We start from the raw sequence: 22,096 nt of genomic DNA on the forward strand, positions 1-22,096 counted from the left end.
GAAACACTCATTCACACCCCTGTTACTTCTATATTTGACTCTACAAATGCTTTCTTGGCACCACTATCCATGAACTCAAGGTTATACAAAACTTGTATCAAGTACCATTCACCCATTACCCCTGTACTCGCTGGCCTGCGTGGTCGGGAACTTGGCCCATTGGGGCGGAGGATCAGGGGAGGGCCTTCAGGTGACACGCTAATGCCGCCCCCAACGCCATGCGGCACGCGATGCGATGATGCCATTTCGGAGCGGGCAGAGGATACAAAACCTGCATCAAACGGGCGTCACTCCCGATTTTGGCGTCAAGGGATTCTCCATTCGATTGCTGATTACGAAATCAGCGTCGGTTAACGGTGAATCCCGCCCAGGGGGATTGTTTGAGATCTTGTGCTGTTTATATAGGTACCAGTAATGCACTCGGTTCCACCGTGCTCCAATGCAAAATGTGACCCCACAGCTCCACTGGTGCCAAGCAGCCTGATGTCCAGATCCCGGTGGCCTATCTGTAGCCCACTTGTGCACAGTGGCTCATTGCATGCTGAGACCGCCTCTAAAGGACACATCTGATCTGGTGGCTGCAATTGTTGGATCAAGCTTCTTCACGCCCTTCATGGTAACATTGCACTGACTGGAACAGATGGCAAGTCATGGGTATTTTAAAAACAAAAATGTACAAGCTGGAGTGAGGAAGGAGATTTGGGTGGAAAACAAGAGGTCCAGTGTCACAGCATTTGCAGCTTGTGCTTCCTACCAGATAGCAGGGTGCAGGTAAGGTGAGATTTGAGATGGTGCAGAAGGTAGGAACATACTGTCAGCCTGAATGTTCTCAATCATGCCAGTTGTCATGGTCCCAGTTACTGCTAGCTCAGTAATTCACAGTACCATCTCCTCCGTAGAACTCAGGGATGCAGACATGCCTCCCTTCTCTGCTAGTTCTCGTCTGCTCCCTGAAGATGAATGCTACCTTGTCCTGTAAGATGGAAGGAAATGTGTCTGCAAATGTACGACATGAGTTTTTGCGTGTTGTGCCAGTTGAAGCTGAATTGCTGGTAGTTCAGAGATGTGAGTTTGAAGCTGTCAGGAGTGATGCGTGTGTGAGGAAGAGGTAAAGCATTTGAATAAGATTCATGTGCCTCCTTAGTGAGTGATTGAGCATTGAACAATATGCGAGGTTGGTGGTGCCGTGGGCAGGAGATGGCATTTGAAGATTCATTCCCTGACCTTGATTACCCGTGTGAGGTTATTGAATATTTTGCAGCATTGTAACCACTTTCTTGGGGCCAGATTCCTTGAATTGACTTCTGTGGCTACCTGCTCTTATCCCCTTCACAGAGCATGCCCTGGTGGGCTTTCTGAAAAGGAAGAATGTGCAGGATTACAGGGATAAGTTTGGAAAAATGGCACAAAGTGAATTGATCAATGGGACAGCCAGTACAGACACGATGGGCCAAATGGCCTCCTTCTGTGCTGCATAATTCTGTGATTTCCTGCAAAAACATTACCTCTCTCCTCCTTTGCACCTTCTCAAGCCTCCATTGCTGCACCAGAGAAGCGAGCAGCACTACCTCTGGCCTGCTGCTTCTCTGGAACTCCTCTTGCTTCTTTGAAATAGTTCCGGAGACAGATTCAGAAACTGCAGGAGCCTCCATGCACCTCCCCTTTAATCAGTACAGGCTGCCTTTAAGATGTGCAATCTCTGAGACTCAAGCAGATGAATGTTCCCATGCATATGCTATCCTTATCCTTCTAGGTGGTAGAGATCGCAGGTTTGACATTGTGAGTTCCTGCAGTACATCTTGTAGCTGGTACACGCCGCTGACACTGTGCGTCAGTGGTGAAGGAAGTGGATGTTGAAGTGGATGTAGATTGATTGCCAATCAAGCGGGCTGCTTTGTCCTGAATGTTGGTGTTGAATTTTGTGATTGTTGTTGGAGCTGCATCCATCCAGGCAAGTGGAGAGTATTCCATCACACCCCTGACCTGTGCCTTATAGATGGTGGGCAGGCTTTGGGGAGTGAGAAGGTGAGTTACTCTCTGCACAATTTCCAGCCTCTGACCTACTCTTGTAATCACAGTGTTTATATGGCTGGTCCAGTTCAGTTTCTGATCAATGGTAACCACCACAATGTTAGTATTTGGAAATCAACAATAGTTGGTCCGATTCCTCCTTGTTGTAGATGGTTATTGCTTTGCAATTGTGTGGCACAAATGTTACTTGCCACTTATCAGCCCAAATCTGAATGTTGCCCAGGTCATTCTGCATGTGGGCTTGGACAGCTTCAGTATCTGAGGCATTGTGCAGTCACCTGCAAGCACCCCCACTTCTAACCTCATGATGGAGGGAAGGTCACCAAGAAGCCTAGGACACCACCCTGAAGAATTCTTGCAGAGGGCAGAGATGATTGATTTCCAACAATCACAACCGTTTTCCTTGGTGCTTGGTATGACTCCAACCAGTGGAGAGCTTTCCTTCTGATTCCCGTTGACTCCAGTTTATGCTATGGCTCCTTGATGCTATACTCTGTCAAATGCTGCCTTGATGTCAACTGAAGTCACTCTCACCTCGCCTCTTGATTTCAGTTCTGTTGTCAGTGTTTGGACCAAGGCTGTAATGAGGTCAGGAGTTGAGTGGCGCTGGCAGAACCCAAACTGAGCATCAGTGAGCAGGTTATGTCTGAATGAGTGCCGCTTGATAGCACTGTTGACGTCCCCTTCCATCACTTTGTTGTTGATCAATAGTAGATTAACTAGGGGGCAATTGGCCAGGTTGGATTTGCCCTACTTTTTGTAGACAGGACACATTTGGGCAGTCTTCCACATTACTGGGGTGATACCAATGTTGCAGTTGTACAGGAGCTGCCAGCCAGCAGTGTGTTGAACACCAGGCTGCATGCCACAATGGTTTAAACAAGCTGACAGCACAGAGTTTGCATGTTGCCTGCATCACCTTGACTGGGTATGGGGTAATCGTGCATCATGATCACCATGCCCACTGGCATTTTAGCCTTTAATCATTACCACAGCGAAGCACTTAAGCATCAAGCAAACCCACCAGCAGCTTCTGTTGCCAGAACATAGACATTGCACTACTTCCACGGATTCTTCTGCTGCAAACAAATAGTTTATACCTGGGCGAGTATTACAAAACTGTAACCAACTATGTTTATGTAATGCAATTTCTGGTGAATAAATTTAAATGGTTTATGAGTGTTGTCTAAACCATAAGATGGTGCGACACCTTTTGGAAATACAGCTGAAGCTGAGTGCCAGAAGTGCAATAGAAACATCAGACCTGTGCCAGAATTGTTAATGGTGTTGTTATTGAAGATCAAGTTTACTGAAGAGTGTAATTGCTGTAACTAGTAAAGATTCAACACGGTACATTTTTAGTTGTATTCCCACAGTAGCATCTGGACTCATTTCACAAAGCCAATTGCTACCGTTTTAGGAGGGAATTTTGTGTGGACTCGTGCTCATTTTGTGACCGAAATAATTAGTGGAAAATAACAGGCCTGTAAAAAACAAACAATGAAACATTGATGCGCTTACAGGGGAAGCTTGATATGTACATGTGGACACAGAGAAAGGAAACAGAGTTAATTACAATAGGAAGAGATTTATGCAGAATATAAATACATGCATGAAGCAGTTGGGCCAAATGGCCTGTTTCTATGTGTCGGATTCTGTGTAATATGCTTGTCTCTGTGAGGAATAAAGGGTGAATTAAGAGTAGCTGTTTTATCTGCAAACAGTGACAGACGACAGTTTGTATACAAATCAGAGCTAGCTTGTTACAGGTTGTCCATTCTTTGTAGTGGTGCATCTGTTGGAGCAGGATCCTATTATGTAACTTGGATTTTTTGCTTGTTAAATGTCAATGTGTGGTTGGAATCCATTAATTTTTTATGTCAGTAGGTAAAGTAATCCTACTGATTAAACAATGTGCATGCGGAGAAATACTTTGTGATCCTGTGGGCTGGAGTCAGGTTTCGGTGATACATCATTAAAAGCTAAAAGCTGACAGCAAACTCACAGGAAGAGCCTGGACCATGGCCAAGGACGATGCTGTCTGTGAAAGAACCTGGGGTTGGTGAGCTTCAGGCAGTGTCTTAGATGATGAGATCAGCAGAGTAGAATGATCACTTCTACTGGGCTTTCTACTTCATAATGCTGCCCCTTCCTTTCCAATATGGTGTAAGTTTTTAAGTAAATTCAAAATCACTTCCACACCCTGTTTATTTATAGTCCCTCATTTATAGTGATCAATGCCACTAGTAACTGGTACTAGTTAGGAGTGTGCACTTAGATTGGTGATTGAATAGTGCAAGGTATGTGGGAAAGGTCATCTGATCAAAGATGCGTAAGTTACGTGGATTGGCTGTACTAAAATTGCCCCTTAGTGTCCAAAAGGTTAGGTGGGGTTACAAGGATAGCTTGGGGGTGTGGGAGGGTCAGTGCAGACTCGATTTGCTGAATGGCCTCCTTCTGCAGTATGCCGATTCTATGAAGGCCCTGATCTTTTGATCTCCAGATGGTCAGAGGCACAGGATAGTCAGAGACTGGATGTACCTTGAAAAATGCGCTACAGGACCCCTCGGAAGCCCCAATGTGCTGACTCTGTGAGAATTTCCTAGGAAGTTTGAACTTCCATTGGAAAATTTGCCTGCTCCCCAGGATCCTCCGAAAAAGTCTTCAACTCTGAGTTAGAGTTGGACACTTCAGACAATTCAGACTTGCATTGACAACGGCGGGACCTGTAGATCCCGCTGACGGGCCACCTCCCTGGCTGAAAAACACGCGGCGGGGTGGTCGGTAAATCCCAACCTGTATGTTTTCGACAAGCAGTTAGATAACAGCTCTTGGGGCTAAAGAGATCAGAAGGTATGAGCGGAAAGGAGGAACAGGTTACTGAGTTGGATGATCCGCCATGATCATAATGAATGGTGGAGCAGGATCAAAGGGCCGAATGGCCTAATCCTGCTCCTATTTTCACTGTTTCTTTCCATCTTCCTGCCTGCCACCCTACCCACCTGCCACCCTACCCACCTTCCACCACCCGACCCTCCTCCCCACCAACCGACCCTCCTCCCCACCACCCTACCCACCTTCCACCACCCTACCCACCTTCCACCACCCGACCCTCCTCCCCACCACTCTACCCACCTTCCACCACCCTACCCTCCTCCCATCACCCGACCCTCCTCCCCATCACCCGACCCTCCCTCCCACCACCCTACCCTCCTCCCCACCACCCGACCCTCCTCCCCACCACCCTGCCCTCCTCCCACCACCCTACCCTCCTCCCACCACCCGACCCTCCTCCCCATCACCCGACCCTCCCTCCCACCACCCTACCCACCTTCCACCACCCGACCCTCCTCCCCACCACCCGACCCTCCCTTCCACCACCCTACCCACCTGCCAGACTACTCAACTGCCACCCTGCTACTTAACTCACCAACCCTTACATACCCAACCCCCTTATCCACTTAGCTTACCCACGCTGCCCTACCCACTCTTTACCCCCCTCCCTCAAACACAAAGAAGCTTTGGGACATTTAAACATTGGGACAATTCCTGGAATATTGCAGCTATTGCTATAAAATAGTTTGTTGCTCGTCTTCCCCCGACGCTCCACACTACGATGAAGATCTTTGAGGGACTGTGGACTCTGCATTTCTGGAGAAGCTGGGATCGGACGTGCTAGCCAGAAATCCAGAGCTCCAGTATGACAGGGAAAAGTAGGAGTGGACTGGCAATCCATTACCACTCCTTTGATAAACCGGCCTATATTTCTTCCATAAGATGTGCAGTTCAATTCCTTACATTCTGAATAGAAATAATACCAGACTGCTAAAGGGACAAAGGTGAACGTGAACATGAAAGTGAAATTGTGCAATGATTCAACATTTATCTCCTTCGATTAGACAGTGAGCCATTTTGTGAGAGTGGGAATGGGAAGCTGAGGCTTTGAAGTCAATGGCCTCAATAAAGGACCTGGACGATCCATTTTCATTGTGTCTAGCTGTTACCATAATGACCACAGCGTAGCGTGTTGAAGGAAACAAATCTAAGCTCGATATTGAATGCCTGTAAATGCCCTTCAGTCTCTGGTGAGATAAAAGTGAATAAGAATGAATTGAGCCCTGTAATTTGAATGCTGAACCATTTATGACTGAACATCAACATTTTAGTCCGCTTTGAGGTATAAAATATCTGTATCTATATTTAATCTCGACTAGTGCAATAACCAGTTGGTTTCATTCCCACAAGCAATTAGTCAGATTTCCATTTAACGTTGAGAAACAGATACTTGTATCCGAGCACCAGTTAACCAAACTAGCCTGGTGTTTTTCATGGCAAGCCTGAACAGAATTATTCTTTTGATCCTATGGAAGCTACAGTAGCCCCAAAATAATGTGGTTATATTGTATTGGTTATTGTATCGCATTTGTCAGAATAAATAAATAGTATTTTGTTTGTTTAGGGCAAGGGTAATCTTAACAGGACACAACAGTAATAATTGCTGCAGGCAATGTCTTAAAATGGTCTATTTCTGTCAATTATTTTTCAGTCCACACATAGGAGCTGATATGTGTTGCAGACACAATTGTAGAGTGCTACTGAATGTATAATTTCAGACATTGTCCTACATGTATATATAATATATATGTGTGTTTGTGCGCGCGTGTGGCTATATAATGGATTCTCCCATCGTTTTGATGGATGAGTGCTCAGCAAGGCAACAAGTTGTTGACCATCGAGGTTGATGCTATCACATATTTGATTATAAACCAAAACTTGATTGGTGTACATGCATATGTAATAGAAACAAATAAAAAGGAACCATAAATTATTCTCAGTGGCAAAATAGGCTAGCAGTGCAAGCCATTTCTCATTTCAATAAAGACAAGTAAAAATCTACAGTATTTCCAACATCGGGGATTGTTTAACTTAAACCAGAGACAGCATTAATGACTTTGTGCAATTGTGGTCCAGTATCCTCACTTTGGATGAAAATAATCCAGTAGATGGCGGCACAGGCAATGGAGTGGCGCACAATGCTTCATCTAGATTGGGGTATTTTCCTGGAATTGACAGCGAGGGTAGAGTGCTGCACCTAAAGGTTTGCAGCTAATCAGTGAAGAATTGTATTTTGGGTGCCCCGCCAAAATAGAAAGAGTAAAGTTCTTGCTTTGTGAGCGTGTGGATTGGTAAAATAGCTACATAGTTTTCTCTTTACTTGTGAAGATGACACAGTTGGGAATTCTGCATTCCACTTGTCGTTACAGCAGCGAATATTGAGGACGTTTTGTTAAGATCAATCCTCAACTTATCAAACAAGAGTTGAATTTAAAAGAATACAGCCTTAAGTTAATTAATATAGATCTGGTGCATTTGTCCAAGCGAAATTTGAAAATGTTTAAACCATTGCAATATTGACTGCAGCATTATTATTTGAGAACTTTATGGTGAAAAGTGGCTCCGTGACAAGAGAATTAATTTATTGTTCTGTTGATTACATTTTTTTCAAAGATTTTTCAATTAACTTGAAGAGCACAACACAATAACTCTCGAATTAAAATTTCAATAATTCTCGCTGTTGGGTGCCAAGAAAGTTATCACAAATAAGGATTTATATCTCTTATTGTTTTCTAATCCATAACGGCTAAATTAGTTTTAAAGCAGAGCTTGCCTAATACTGTAATTGATTAGCTCAACAGAAGTAAAATATTCAACAGCTGCTGCCTTGCATTGTGTAATCACAGTGCATGCACCACTCTCCTCAAAATAGCAGCAGACTTATCTGCTTAATTTATATTCGTGTAATTGTAGTTATGTATATCATTTGCGTGTTCTCTCCCTGTATCACCAAAAAAAGTGACATTTAATAAGTAATAATCGCATAAATCCCTTTCATCGGACCAACCTTTATCTTCCATTCCAGAAAGAAAGTAGGTTTCTGCAGCTCATGTACATATGCTGTGTTGTGAATGAAAGATGGTAAGTACATATTGGGATAAATTAGTGGTTTATTTTTACTCTCCCGCAAATGCAGTACTCCACTTTTGCCAGGCATGTATGTCAATATGCAAATCCTTCAGAATTCTACTTTATTCTTGTTCCCTATTGTCAAAAGATATTGGGCAGCTATTTTTAAACTGAACTTCACCTCATGGTGCCTCCATATTTCCTTCTGCAAACAAGTTTATAATGGCTGCTCGTCTACCGAGCATCGATATCCACAGCACTGAGGGTTGGCATTTGGTTTTTGCAAAATTTGGGAATGAATCACAATATATTTATTTTACCATTGACCAACTTCATCTCTCCTCCGCGCATCTGCCGCTGAAACCCACAGCCATGCCATTGTTACTTCTCGACTATCCCAACTGTCTTTGATCACATCACGTCCTGTTGACCTATGTCCTCTGTGCTCATTCACCTACATTGGCTTCTAGTCAGACAATGCCTCGACGGAGAATTCTCATCCGCGTTTTCAATTTTCCTTTCACCTCGTAATATCTTCAAAAATGACTTTTCTAAAAACATTAGCCAATGAATATTTGAAACCAGCACTAAAAATATAAATGATCACAGAATTAATTATGTGGTAAATCACTGTAATGTATAATGTGTGGATTGTGGTAAATGACCACTGTATTATATGTAATGTGGTAAACCACTGCCCAATGGCTCCGCCTCCCCTCGGGCCCAGTATAAAAGTGGCTGGTCTCCGCCTCCGATCCAGTTCGGGATCTGAGGCCAGGAGGCTTTCAGTTTAGACTATTAAAGCCTCAGTTATGTTCACCACTCGTCGTGTGTTCATTGATGGCATATCAATTTAATAGACTAAACATCTAAGATGAATTCATCACTCAAGCCTGATCGCCTGGAGCTGGACCCACAGGCAGTCGATGCCACTGCAACATTCGAGCACTGGCTAAGCTGCTTCGAAACGTACCTCGGATCCTTCACCAAAAACTTCACCGACCTCCAAAAGAAGCAGATACTCCACGCATGGGTAAGCCCGCAAGTCTTTCTTCTCATGAGGGATGCCCCCTCGTATACGGAGGCAATAATTCTGCTGAAGGGACAATATGTAAAGTCTGTCAATGAGGTGTATGCTAGGCACCTTCTTGCCACGAGACGACAACGCCCTGGGGAATCACTAGCAGTATTCCTGCGTGCCTTGCAGATACTCTGCCGGAACTGTGACTTCCAGGCAGTATCGGCTGCCCAACACGCGGAGCTGCTGATCAGGGACGCTTATGTTGCAGGCATGAAATCAAACTACATCCGCCAGCGATTGCTAGAAGGGGATACACTTGGCCTCCCAGAGACAGTGCAGCTCTCGGACTCGCTGGAGGTGGCCTTCCAGAACATGGAGGCGTACACCCCCGATCGCACGACACCCTTGTTGACCTCATGGACCCCGCCATCATCTGACCCGGGTGCGGCGCAAGCCTGTGCCGCGCAGCAGCCCGCCAACACCGGAAGCCCAAAATGCTACTTTTGCGGCCAGAGTAATCATCCTAGGCAACGCTGCCCTGCACGGAACGCGAACTGCAACGGGTGTGGGAGGAAGGGCCACTTTGCGAAAGTCTGCCAGGCCCGATCTTTCCCTAAAGCTTCTAGCCCCAGCAGCGCTGCCTGCTGCCTGTCGGAGCCACCCCCAGCTGCCGCGCCACCCGCCATATGCGACCTGTGGGTGCCGCCATCTTTGATTTCGGCCGCCATGTGTGACCCATGGGGGCCGCCATCTTTAACGCCATCATGTACTCTACCCGCCACGTGCGACCCATGGGGGCTGCCATCCTGGGACCACTCCGCAGCCTCCTGGGAGCCCTGCTCACCCGGTCATACGCTGGCCGCCACTACCTCCGACCGGCCTACCCATCACCTTCCAAAACTCGCCTCCATCACGCTCGACCTGTCCCGGCCTCATCACCTCACAAAATCTACGATGACCGTCCGGATCAACAGGCACGAGGCGGCCTGCCTTTTCGACTCCGGGAGCACAGACAGCTTCATACACCCAGACACGGTAAGGCGCTGCTCCCTCCTAATCTTACCCGCGACCCAGAAAATCTCCTTGTCCTCCGCAACACATGCAGTAGAAATCCGGGGGTACTGTGTCGCGACCTTTACTGTACAAGGCGTTGACTAACTTCAAACTCTACATCCTTCCCCATCTCTGTACTGCCCTATTACTGGGGCTCGACTTCCAGTACCACCTCCAAAGCCTTACTTTAAGGTTCGGCAGACTCCTGCCCCCCCCTCACCGTCTGTAGCCTCGCGACCCTTAAGGTCGCCCCACCCTCGCTCGTCACTAACCTCACCCCGGACTGTAAACCTGTCGCTACTAGGAGCAGACAATACAGTGTCCGGCACAGGGCCTTTATCAGGTTGGAGGTCCAGCGACTCCTACGAGAGGGGATCATTGCGTCTAGTAACAGCCCCTGGAGAGCCCAAGTGGTGGTCGTCAAGACTGGGGGGAAGCACCGGATGGTCATCGACTACAGTCAGACCATCAACAGCTCGATGCGTACCCCCTCCCCCGCATATCTGACATGGTCAATCAGATTGCGCAGTATCGAATCTTCTCCACAGTTGCCTTGAAGTCCGCTTACCACCAGCTCCCTATCCGCCCGGAGGACCGCCAATACACTGCCTTCAAGGCAGATGGCCGCCTATACCACTTCCTCAGGGTCCCCTTCGGCGTCATCAATGGGTCTCGGTCTTCCAATAAGAAATGGACCGAATAGTTGACCAGTATGGGCTGTGGGCCACGTTCCCGTAGTTAAATAATGTCACCATTTGCGGCCATGACCAGCAGGATAATGACGAAAACGTCCGGCACTTCCTCCACACCACTAAACTCCGGAACCTCACCTACAATAAGGAAAAATGCGGTTTCCGCACAACCCGCCTAACCATCCTTGGCTACGTTGTGGAAACGGAGTCCTAGGGCCCGACCCCGACCGCATGCGCCCCCTCATGGAACTCCCACTGCCCCAAGGCCCTGAAGAGATGCCTGAGGTTCTTCTCTTACTATGCCCAGTGGGTCCCCAATTATGCAGACAAGGCCTGTCCACTTATTAAGTCCACCATTTTTCCCCTGACGGCTGAGGCCCGCCTGGCCTTCAACCGCATAAAGACAGATATTGCCAAAACCGCAATGCACGCTGTGGACGAGTCCATTCCATTCCAGGTGGAAAGCGATGCGTCGGACTTTGCTCTGGCCGCTACCCTCAACCAGACGGGCAGGCCCATGGCTTTCTTCTCCCGTACCCTCCATGCCTCGAGATCCGACACTCCTCCGTCAAAAAGGAAGCCCAAGCCATTGCAGAAGCTGTGCGACATTGGAGGCATTACCTGGCCGGCAGGCGATTCACTCTCCTCACTGACCAACGGTCAGTTGCCTTCATGTTTAACAATACACAGCGGGGAAAGATCAAGAACGACAAGATTCTGAGGTGGAGGATCGAGCTCTCCACCTGCAACTCCGATATCTTGTATCGACTTGGGAAGCTCAATGAGCCCCCAGATGCCCTATCCCACGGTACATGTGCCAGTGTGCAAGTAGACTGGATTCGGGCCCTCCACAATGACCTCTGTCACCCGGGGGTCACCCGTCTTTTTCACTTTATCAAGGCTCGCAACCTGCCTTACTCCATTGAGGAGGTCAGGACCGTGACCAGGGACTGGCTGATCTGCGCGGAGTGCAAACCGCACTTCCTGGTAAAGGCCTTTCGCACCTTTGAGCACCTCAGCAACGACTTCAAAGGGCCCCTCCCCTCCACTGACCGTAACGTGTATTTCCTCAACATTGTTGACGAATACTCAAGATTCCCCTTTGCCATCCCATGCCCTGACATGACCTCCGCCACCATCATCAAGGCCCTGCACAGTCTTTTCACCTTGTTCGGGTTCCCCATCTACATCCATAGCGGTTGGGGTACCTCCTTCATGAGCGACGAGTTGTGTCAGTTCCTGCTCAGCAAGGTCATCGCCTCCAGCAGGACGACAATCTACAACCCCAGGGGCAACGGACAGGTGCAGAGGGAGAACGCGACGGTCTGGAAAGCCATCCTCCTGGCCCTACGGTCCATAAGTCCCCCGCTGGCAGTGGGTCCTCTCTGATGCGCTCCACTCCATCCATTCGCTCCTGTGCACGGCCACCAACGAGACCCCTCACGAACGTATGTTTGCATTCCCCAGGATGTCCACCTCCGGGGTCTCGCTCCCGTCCTGGCTGACAGTCCCAGGGCCCGTCCTCCTCCGGAAGCATGCAAGGAGCCATAAATCAGATCCCCTCGTCGAGAAGGTCCTGCTCCTCCATGCCAACCCATAATATGCCTACGTGGCACATCAGGATGGGCGACAGGACACAGTTTCCCTTCGGGATCTGGCACCTGCAGGTCCCCCAACGACCATCACCCCCACCCCCGACCCTACACCCTCTCCCTCCACCACTACCCGGCACATCAATAACTGGCACCCGCAGGCACACCTGCGACCATCACCACCACCCCCGCCCATACACCGCCCACTCCCCCCCCCTCCACCGACTCAACAACTGGGTGAAGAAGAGGACAACACGCTCCCGGACGCACAGATCTCGACACCGGTGCCCACACCACAGCCGGGACTGAGGCAATCATGGCGGAAGGTCAAGGCCCCCGACAGACTTGATCTTTAAGTCCACTTCAGCCCCGCTGGACTTTTTTTTTAACAGGGGGTGAATGTGGTAAACCACTGTAATGTATAATATGTGCATTGTGGTAAATGGCCACTGTATTATATGTAATGTGGTAAACCACTGCCTGATGGCTCTGCCTCCCCTCGGGCCCGGTATAAAGGTGGCTGGTCTCCGCCTCCGATCCAGTTCGGGATCTGAGGCCAGGAGGCTTTCAGTTTAGACTATTAAAGCGTTCACCAATCGTCGTGTGTTCATTGATGGCATATCAAATTCCTTCATTATTTTGTTTATTAAGCAGAAAAGTGGTTCATAATAGTGTGGTACAGAATCCCAAATCCTCATGTCATGGTCAAAATGCCTTCAATTTGTTTATTATTTCCCCCTGTTAGCCAATAGATGCCCTAAGTTTGTGACATTTCAGGGTAGAATATTCATGTTTTATGAAGATCTTACTTTTGAAACTTTCACAAACATCAGATTACATAGAATCTGCAGCACAAGAACAGGCCTTTGGCCCATCTCGTTTATCTGGTTTTTGCACTCCACATGAGCCCCTTCCTGTTATAATTACTTGTTGCAACCATGTCTCCATGTCTCTCTCTATTTTGTTCACCCTCAGGCTTGCATTAAATATCCTGCCACAATTCTTCAATGCTGCTTCAGGCACTCGTGGTACTGAGGCCCATATTCTCACCATCCCATATGGAGAAACGTAATTAAGTGGCAAAAGTTACAGAAAGTTAATTCATACTATTCTGTTTTTGGGCAATTTTGTGCTTATATTTCTTTGAACGTCAGCATTCTGGTTGAATATTTGCAAAATGTTGTCTTTAACGAGAGACACTTGCACAACTGGGCAAGGAAAATTAACAATTGAGGAAACAAAATAGGGGCAGGAATTAATTTTCCTTATCTGAACCTGATCTACAGCTACTGTAATCTGCGACTGCTATCAACTCCTAACAAACACCTTCTGAAGGAATACATGGTGCATCCTGGGTCCTGGGACACCTACCTGGTGGTCGGATGGTAGAACTACAACAGTAAAACATACAGCTTATCACACCCATGCAGATCATAGTTCATAGAATTTACAGTGATGATGAACTACTCATGTCATGAACTGCCCATTGTGGGGCAGCCCACGCCGTCGGGAAACCCCCGGGCTGCCGGCAAAATGGAGCATCCCGCCAGCGGAGAATTCAACCCCAGATATTTGCGATAGTGCCATTTTATATGTTTGGATTTTGTCAAAAAAGTACAGACATCGCTGCAAACAGAAACGCTTAAAATATCATTCCATCCCTTGTGTTGTTGATGAATGTGGCCCTCCCGACATCAGTGTGTATAATTTGCGTGTTTCATTGTTACCTGGCCATAAACCGATGGCTGAGTGATTGCTCTACCCACTGGTAAGTGATCAAATATTGGACCACATCCAATCAAAAAGCTAAAATTTCATTTTAGGGACCAACAGGCACCAAGAATAATGCATTCTAATGTGGTATGAAACTAATATACTTGTTTGAACCTGCATATTGGGCTTGAGGCACGATCGCCCCTGGCTTTCTTAGCAGTTGTCAGGGTCCCCTGCTGCAAGAACCATATTTCAGCTGTTATATAACTTTGTTTCTTTGGTAAATTAATCACACATTTTGCTATTCATTGGAAACAAAGTATTTTCGCCCTTTAAGTACCTTCAATTTGTTCCCAAAAATGCTGTGATCACATCTTTATTTTAAAATATTCACTTGACAGCAATAGTAATTACAGGCCAGAATGTGTGAAATGTAGGACGATTAATAGGAAATTGAAGGTGGAGTAAAACCTTCTTAGGCTCAGGTGATATGTATAATTTGCCAAGCATTGCTTTCATGATTCATACCACCCGGAACTCTGAACTGGATTGTAGTTTGTAATTTTCTCTAATTGGGATACAGGAGCAACAACGGAGTTACATAACTAGACTAGTAATCCTGACAATCTGAGTCTAAATCCCACAAGAACAATTTGAATTTTGATTCATGTGAGGTAAAATCATAGAATCTCTACTATGCAGAAGGAGACCATTTGGCCCATCGAGTCGGCATCGACACCGGAAAGAATACTCTACCTAGGGCCACGCCCCAACCCTATCCCCGTAACCCAAACTAACCTTTTTTGGACACTAAGGGGCAATTTAGCATGGCCAATCCATCCAACCCGTGCATCTTTGGTCTGTGGGAGGAAACCGGAGCACCCAGAGAAAACCCACACAGACACGGTGAGAAAGTGCAAACTCCACACAGACAGTCACCCAAGGCCGGAATTGAACCCGGGTCCCTGGAGCTGTGAGGCAGCAGTGCTAACCACTGTGCCACCCAAATCTGGAAATAATCCCACAGTTTTGAGTAAATTTGACAAAAACTCAGATTTTCGTAAACTCCCAACTGGTTCGACTGATATAATTTAGGAAACTAAACTTACCATCCTTACCACGAACTGGATTGCTTTTAGCTGCAGTCTCCCATCAATGTTTTTATCTCTTAACTCTGAAGTGGCCCAACAAACCAATTATTTGCATCAAACTGTGAGAAAGAAAGAGAAAAATAAAACTGGACAGACCTCTCAGCTGTGGGCTAGGCATTGAATTAGAAAAAACAAAGCTGCGTCCCGGTCAGCTGATACTGAAAAATGTTCCTCACTAACATTTGGGAATCTGTGACAATGTTTGGAGAGTTATCCTTCAAACTAGCCAAGCTACAGCCTGACATTGTAACACCAGAAGAATCACACTCTTGGTATTCCACCATTAAAGTACGCCTACACAGTACAGACCCTCTAGAGGTGGGTCCACAGTGGGATATGGTGTTGCCTCTGTATCGACACAGGATCCAATGAAGTATTTTAGCTTCAGGTCAAGCATGGGCAAGGAAACCTGCTGATTATCACCAATATGGTAGCTTGAGGCTTTCAGTCATAACAGAGTGGTTTATTAACCTGATGGAGCCATCAATTCACCAGACACGTGTTTCCGATGTGAATCTAGGCTTTAATCGACTTACTTCAGAGCCAGCCTCTTACCTGTCAATGAACTCGGAGTGACCCAGGCTGACTCTGGACACGGGTACTTATACAGCTGCATTAGGGGGAGGAGTCGTGGGCGGAACCAAGGGTGGAGCCCAGTACAAGTTCCTAGGTGCTCCCAGCACCACTACCCCTAGTGGTAGGATAGCGCTACTGCGCTTACAACAACAGTGTGAATTAACATATATATATTAACATATATTACATTCACCCCCTTCAAAAAAATCAAGTCCGGCGGGGATGGTGGTCTAGTCTATCAAGTCAGTCCGGCGATCAAATTGTCCGCTGAGATCTGCGGAGCACCGGGGTTGCAGCCTCTTGCGGTGGCTGGATGGGTGTGGTGTGCTGGGGTACAATGAGGGACTCCAGGGAGGGTTGTATCCGAGCTTTATACTCCCCTGGTTCGACTGGGGGCGCTGGGGGCTGGCCGGCGCGGGGGCGCGGAACTGGTGGAGCGAGCTCGTGGGTTCAGGTGCGCAAGGGGGTGGCTGCATGGGGTGTAGGGTGAGAGATCCTTCTTTGGGGGTAGAGGGGGCGCTGGATCCGGCGGGTGACAGATCCCGGAGGGATACTGTGTCCTGACGGCCATCAGGGAACTCGACGAATGCGTACTGGGGGTTGGAGTGGAGCAGGCGTACCTTCTCAAGAAGGGGGTCGGTTTTGTGTGCCCTGACGTGTTTCCTCAGGAGTACGGGGCCCGGCATCCTCAGCCATGCTGGAAGTGAGACCCCCGTGGTAGTGCCCCTGGAAAAAATGAAGAGCCTTTCGTGAGGGGTCTGGTTGGTCGCCGCACACAAAAGGGACCTAATAGCGTGGAGCACGTCTGGGAGGACTTCCTGCCACTGGGAGACTTGGAGCTTTCTAGACCGGAGGGTCAGTAGGACGGTCTTCCAGACCGTCGTGTTCTCCCTTTCCACCTGCCCGTTCCCCCAGGGGTTATAGCTGGTAGTCCTGCTCGAGGCAATGCCCTTGTCGAGCAGGTACTGACGCAGCTCGTCGCTCATGAAGGACGAACCCCGCTCGCTGTGTACATAGCTGGGGAATCCAAACAGGGTGAAGATGCTATGCAGGGCCCTAATGACTGTGTGGGAGGTCATGTCGGGGCAGGGGATAGGGAATGGAAAACGGGAGAACTCGTCTACGACGTTTAAGAAGTAAACGTTCTTGTTAATTGAGGGGAGTGGCCCTTTGAAATCAATCGCGAGGCGTTCAAAGGGTCTAGAAGCCTTGACCAGGTGGGCCCTGTTTGGTCTATAGAAGTGCGGTTTGCACTCCGCACAGATCGGGCAGTCCCTGGTGACCGCTTTTACCTCCTTGTTGGAGAAAGGCAGGTTTCGGGCCCTAATTTAGTGGGCGAACCGGGTGACCCCTGGGTGGCAGAGGTCATTGTGGATGCTTTTTAATTGGTCGATCTGCGCGCTGGCGCATGTCCCGTGGGATAGGGCATCCGGAGGCTCGTTGAGCTTCCCGGGTCGATATTTGATATCGTAATTGTACGTAGAGAGTTCGATCCTCCACCTCAGAATGTTATCGTTTTTTATTTTGCCCCTTTGCGAGTTGTCGAACATGAAGGCAACCGCTCTTTGGTCGGTGAGGAGGGTGAACCTCCTACCTGCGAGGTAGTGCCTCCAGTGACGAGCGAGATAGTTTGCTGCCCGGGGAAAATGGGGAGCGAACAGCGTCTTACCAAGTCTGGATGTATGAAGCTCTCTGCGCACCCGGAGTCGAAGAGGCATGGCGTTTTGTACCCGTTGATATGGACCTCTGCCATCGAGTTTCGTACATTCTTTGGTCATGATTGGTCCAGGGTGACCGCGCTGAGTTGCGGGTAGTCGGCGGCTTGATCAGCTGTGCTGGAGTGGCCCTGTGATGACTGCCCTCTGAGTTCATAGTTTAGTTCGAATTCCTCTGCTGAGTTGTCCGAGCGCGGAGATGCTGATCGGGCCCATGGATCGCACGTGGCGGGCGGCGAGGAAGATGGCGTCTAAGATGGCGGCCCCCATGAGTCGCATGTGGCCGCCCGCGTGGTGGAGGTTTTCCAAGATGGCGGCCCCCATGGATCGCACGTGGCTGGAGGGGGCGGAGTCGGGGCATAGGCCGCAGCGTTTCGGGCCCCGCGGGGCTGCGAGTGAGGGGAGCGGTTACTGCGAGTTGCTGGGGAGTTGGAAGCTGGGGCCCTTTTAGCGAGGCACACTCTTGCGTAATGCCCTATTCGCCCGCAGCTGCTGCAGGCCGCGTTGCGGGCCGGGCAGTGCTGCCATGGGTGCTGATTCTGGCCGCAGAAATGGCAGGCTGGAGCAGCATAGTGGCTGGCTGGGCAGCCGCGTAGCACAGGCCTGGGGGAGTCGCTGGTCGGGGGCCCATGATTGGGTCACGGGGTCTGCGGGGAATGAGTTAACGCTGCGGAAGGAGACCTCCATCGTGGTCGCAGCTTCCACAGTCATTTCTAAGTCCTGGGCCCCCTTTTCCAGCAGTCGTTGGCGCACATAGGTAGACCTGAGGCCCACTACAAAAACATCGCGTACTGCCAATTCCCTGAATCCAGCCGCGCTAACCGCTTGGTAATTACAGTCATTGGACAAATTGTTAAGTTCTCTTAGGAATTCGGCGAGTGATTCCGTAGGCCACTGATGGCGAGTCGTGAACACATGGCGAGCGTAAACTTAATTAATGGGCCTTACATACATTTTGTCGAGAATTGCTAGCGCAGCAGTATATGAACTGGCCGAGTTTAGTTGCGTCGAGATTCTGTGGCTCACCCTCGCGTGCAGTAGACTTAGCTTCTGATCCTCTGTAGTTTCGGCTGTGCTCGCTTCGGCCAGGTAGGCCTTGAAGCACCGTCTCCAGTGGGAGAAGATTTCTTTAGCCTCTGCATCCTGCGGGTTGAGTTCCAGGCGTCCAGGCTTGAGGGCCGATTCCGTAATCGATCTTTACTGTTCTCAAGTCGATTAAATTGATGGAACCATCAATTCACCAGACACGTGTTTCCGATGTGAATCTAGGCTTTAATCGACTTACTTCAGAGCCAGCCTGTTCCGTGTCGATGAACTCGTAGTGACCCAGGCTGACTCTGGACAATGGTACTTATTACAGCTGCACTAGGGGGAGGAGTCGTGGGCGGAACCAAGGGTGGAGCCCAGTACAAGTTCCTAGGTGCTCCCAGCACTACTCCACCTAGTGGTAGGATAGCGCTACTGCGCTTACAACAACAGTGTGAATTAACATATATATTAACATATATTACATTCACCACATAACCAAAGGCAAAGGCTGGTATATATACAGGCACAGAACACAGTAGAATGGGTCTTATCTCTTTGGGTCTGGGTCCCTGTTCCCAGGGCCCTGCTCTAACTCGCTATTTGCTGGGGTACAGCTGCTCCCACATATTCGGCCCTGAGCCAGACCTGTGGCCCGCCAGGTCCGCCACTTTAAAGGAGCCATGCGACCACATCCCTCCCCCCTTAAATCCCTTATTACATTTAACAAAATATGTATGCACAGGTACTATATACATGGCAAAAAACATAAGGGGCAAGAGAGTCCATCAAGGATTAAGTCGCTCCAGGGCCCTACAAGTCCTCTGGGACATCTGTAGTTCTCCCACAGGCTCAACATCCTCCAGAGGTGGAGGGCTGGATTCATGGGCTGGATTCTCCGCGCCACATTTCTGTTTGATCCCGCCGGCGAGATGCTCCGTTATGCCGGCTGGTCAATGGGGTTTCCTATCGTGGGGCAGCCCCACGGCGGCGGGAAACCCCCGGACTGCTGGCAAAATGGAGCATCCCGCCGGCGGAGAATCCAGCCCCTGTAAATTTGTGGCCCACAAACTGTCGGAAGTATCACCTTCTTTTTGTCTTACCCTCTGATCTCATTCGCAGTGAATAAATAGCGATCGATGTACTGGTTCTCTCATCTTGGTCAAACGGATCTAGTTTACCTATAATAGGCTTTATTACTCATGTTTTGAATGTTCCTGATTCTTGTTGATCTTTTAAAAAAAATTGTTCCTCCCTCATAAGTACTGCAGGCTGTGATCAAACCTTTTACCTAATCGCCAATGTGGTGGCTTGATACAACACTCTGGAGACACGCATAGAACTCAATAGGATGGGTCTTATCTCTTCGGCCACGGGTTCCACGCTGCTCGGGCCCATGCTCCGAGGGCCCTGCACTAACTCGCTATTGGCCAGGGTTCACGCGCTCCTGTGCGATTGGCCCTGAGCCAGTCACGTGGCCCGGCTAGGCCTGCTTCCTTAAAGGGACAGTGCTCGCACAACTTACTTCCAGTGAATCAATACTCCCCGATTGGGTCACTGTCTGTGCGGAGTCTGCACGTTCTCACCGTGCCGGCGTGGGTTTACTCCGGGTTCCTCCCACAAGTCCCAAACAACGTGCTTGTTAGGTGAATTGGACATTCTGAATTCTCCCTCGGTGCGCCCGAACAGGCGCCGTAGTTTGGCAACTAGGGGATTTTCACAGTAACTTCATTGCAGCGATAATGTAAGCCTACTTGTGGCACTAATAATGATAATTATTATTAATACCTCTTAGATCAAGCACAGAAGTTAGCAAGGGCACAGAATGTACTCAGGGTAAAAGATTCAAAGAACCATCACAGAAGATAGCACTGTGACTGAGCTGGCCATAATTACCACATTGGGCTTTCAATAACTGATAAGAGAACCAATACAAGGATTAACCTACATGAACCTGGCCTCCTCAATCTACCTCCAAGTGAAACACCTTCCTGACTTGGACATATATTATCAATCCTTCATTGTCACCTCTTACTTATTTATTAAAAATAAATTTAAAGTGCCCAATTCTCTATTTCCAATTCAGGGGCAATTTAGCATGGCCAATTCACCTGTGCGACACACCTTTGGGTTGTGGGGGTGAGACCCACACAAACAAGGGGAGAATGTGCACACTCCACACGGACAGTGACCCGGGGCCAGGATGGAACCCGGGTCTTCAGCATTGTGAGGCAGCAGTGCTAACCACTGCGCCACTGTGCGGCCCTTACTGGCCACAATATTTGAATTCTACCCACAAAATACTTGGCAGCAGCTTCACCACATGAACCGCAAACATTTGAGAAAAAGGCCGACTACCAATTTTTCAAGGGCAACTAGAGATGTGCAATAAACAACAGGGATGGCAACAAAAACCAATACTACTTGAAATAAATCTGTTGCTGCCACCTGTTTACTGATGATTCTACTTGCGCCTCATGATCAGTTGGAGCGATGTTTGCGTTTATTAAATTGGTTTGAAAGTTGCCAGTATTTTGGACAGAGGAAACCAGAATATCAGTAAAAACATGGCCCAGATGTTCCGGTCTACATACCACCCAACGTGCCTGCTATTGTACAGTTTGATCCGCATCTCCAAGTAATTGTGGATATTTTCAAGTGGGAATATAAATTCGAAGCTTGTGTTCATAACGGATTATTAATTAAATGAAATGTCTTCTGCTATAAGGAATAATGTGGTTGAAAGAATGGAACTTAAGTAAATGGGTTTATATAAATGGGAGTATTTTCTTTAAAACCTGCATTAGATACTTGGAACTTTATTTTATTTAATCTCAGCAAGGGTCCTGAGGTCTGCCCATGGCAAATATCTGGTGAGTTGGAATGATAAATTTAAGAGAAAAAGCGTGTTGGGTGGGTAGATGGCATAAATTGACATGTGTATTAGCATAGGGACTATAAAGGGCCATGGGTGATTGGGCAAGGGGGGTATAGGTTTGCATGAAGAGTTTGAGTGGCCAATCCAATGGAAATGGAGCCAAGGTTGGCATGGAGATTGGATGATCATGGGGGGTGGGCGGGGGACATGCAAAGGCTTGGGTTGGAATGATTGGGGCATGGGAGTGAGTGTGGAGATGAGAGGGTGTGAGGTGTGATGGCTGGAGGGCTGGTTATGCTCTTCTTTTTTAATATCTTTGATACAGTGCTGGTGCGCCAAGGCAGGTCTTCCGTCCAGCCTACCGCCATATTCAGCATCCTGCATACTCATTCCAGAGTTGCCTAGCCCAACTCCCAGTGAACCCTGCCACCCAAGAACGAAAATCCAACTTCGGCACCATTTTCTCTCGGGTTGGGTTTTGGGGAGCCGGGAAATGCCCCAATTCTTGGAAGTGCAAATCCAGGTCTGAAACTTACAGCAGCTAGTGCTGTAAAAAGAGAGGGCTTGGCTTGCCTTTCTCCCAATACTACAGCACTGCAATGGAGCTCTCTGATGGATGCTGTGCTCCACGGTTCTGAAACAGTCAGCTCAGAAAACCCGACCAGAAATGCGGAGCACCATTGT

At 48.4% G+C, this 22,096-nt stretch overlaps 1 protein-coding gene across 6 annotated transcripts in view; it reads left to right on the top strand.

Moving 5' to 3' along the window:
* Window positions 1–22,096, top strand: part of sdk2b (sidekick cell adhesion molecule 2b) — a 1,143,109-nt gene that overhangs the window by 288,762 nt on the left and 832,251 nt on the right. The window contains exon 1 of one of the 6 annotated variants that reach the window (XM_038777824.1): window positions 7,983–8,007. The exons of the other annotated variants lie outside the window; for them this stretch is intronic. Coding sequence (XP_038633752.1) covers window positions 7,998–8,007 — 10 coding nt within the window. The 5' untranslated portion in view covers window positions 7,983–7,997. Of the gene's footprint in view, window positions 1–7,982; window positions 8,008–22,096 lie in introns of those variants that run through there. 6 annotated transcript variants of the gene reach the window in all.

The sequence above is a fragment of the Scyliorhinus canicula genome, chromosome 18 (assembly GCF_902713615.1).
Source record: "Scyliorhinus canicula chromosome 18, sScyCan1.1, whole genome shotgun sequence".
NCBI classification, from domain to species: domain Eukaryota; kingdom Metazoa; phylum Chordata; class Chondrichthyes; order Carcharhiniformes; family Scyliorhinidae; genus Scyliorhinus; species Scyliorhinus canicula.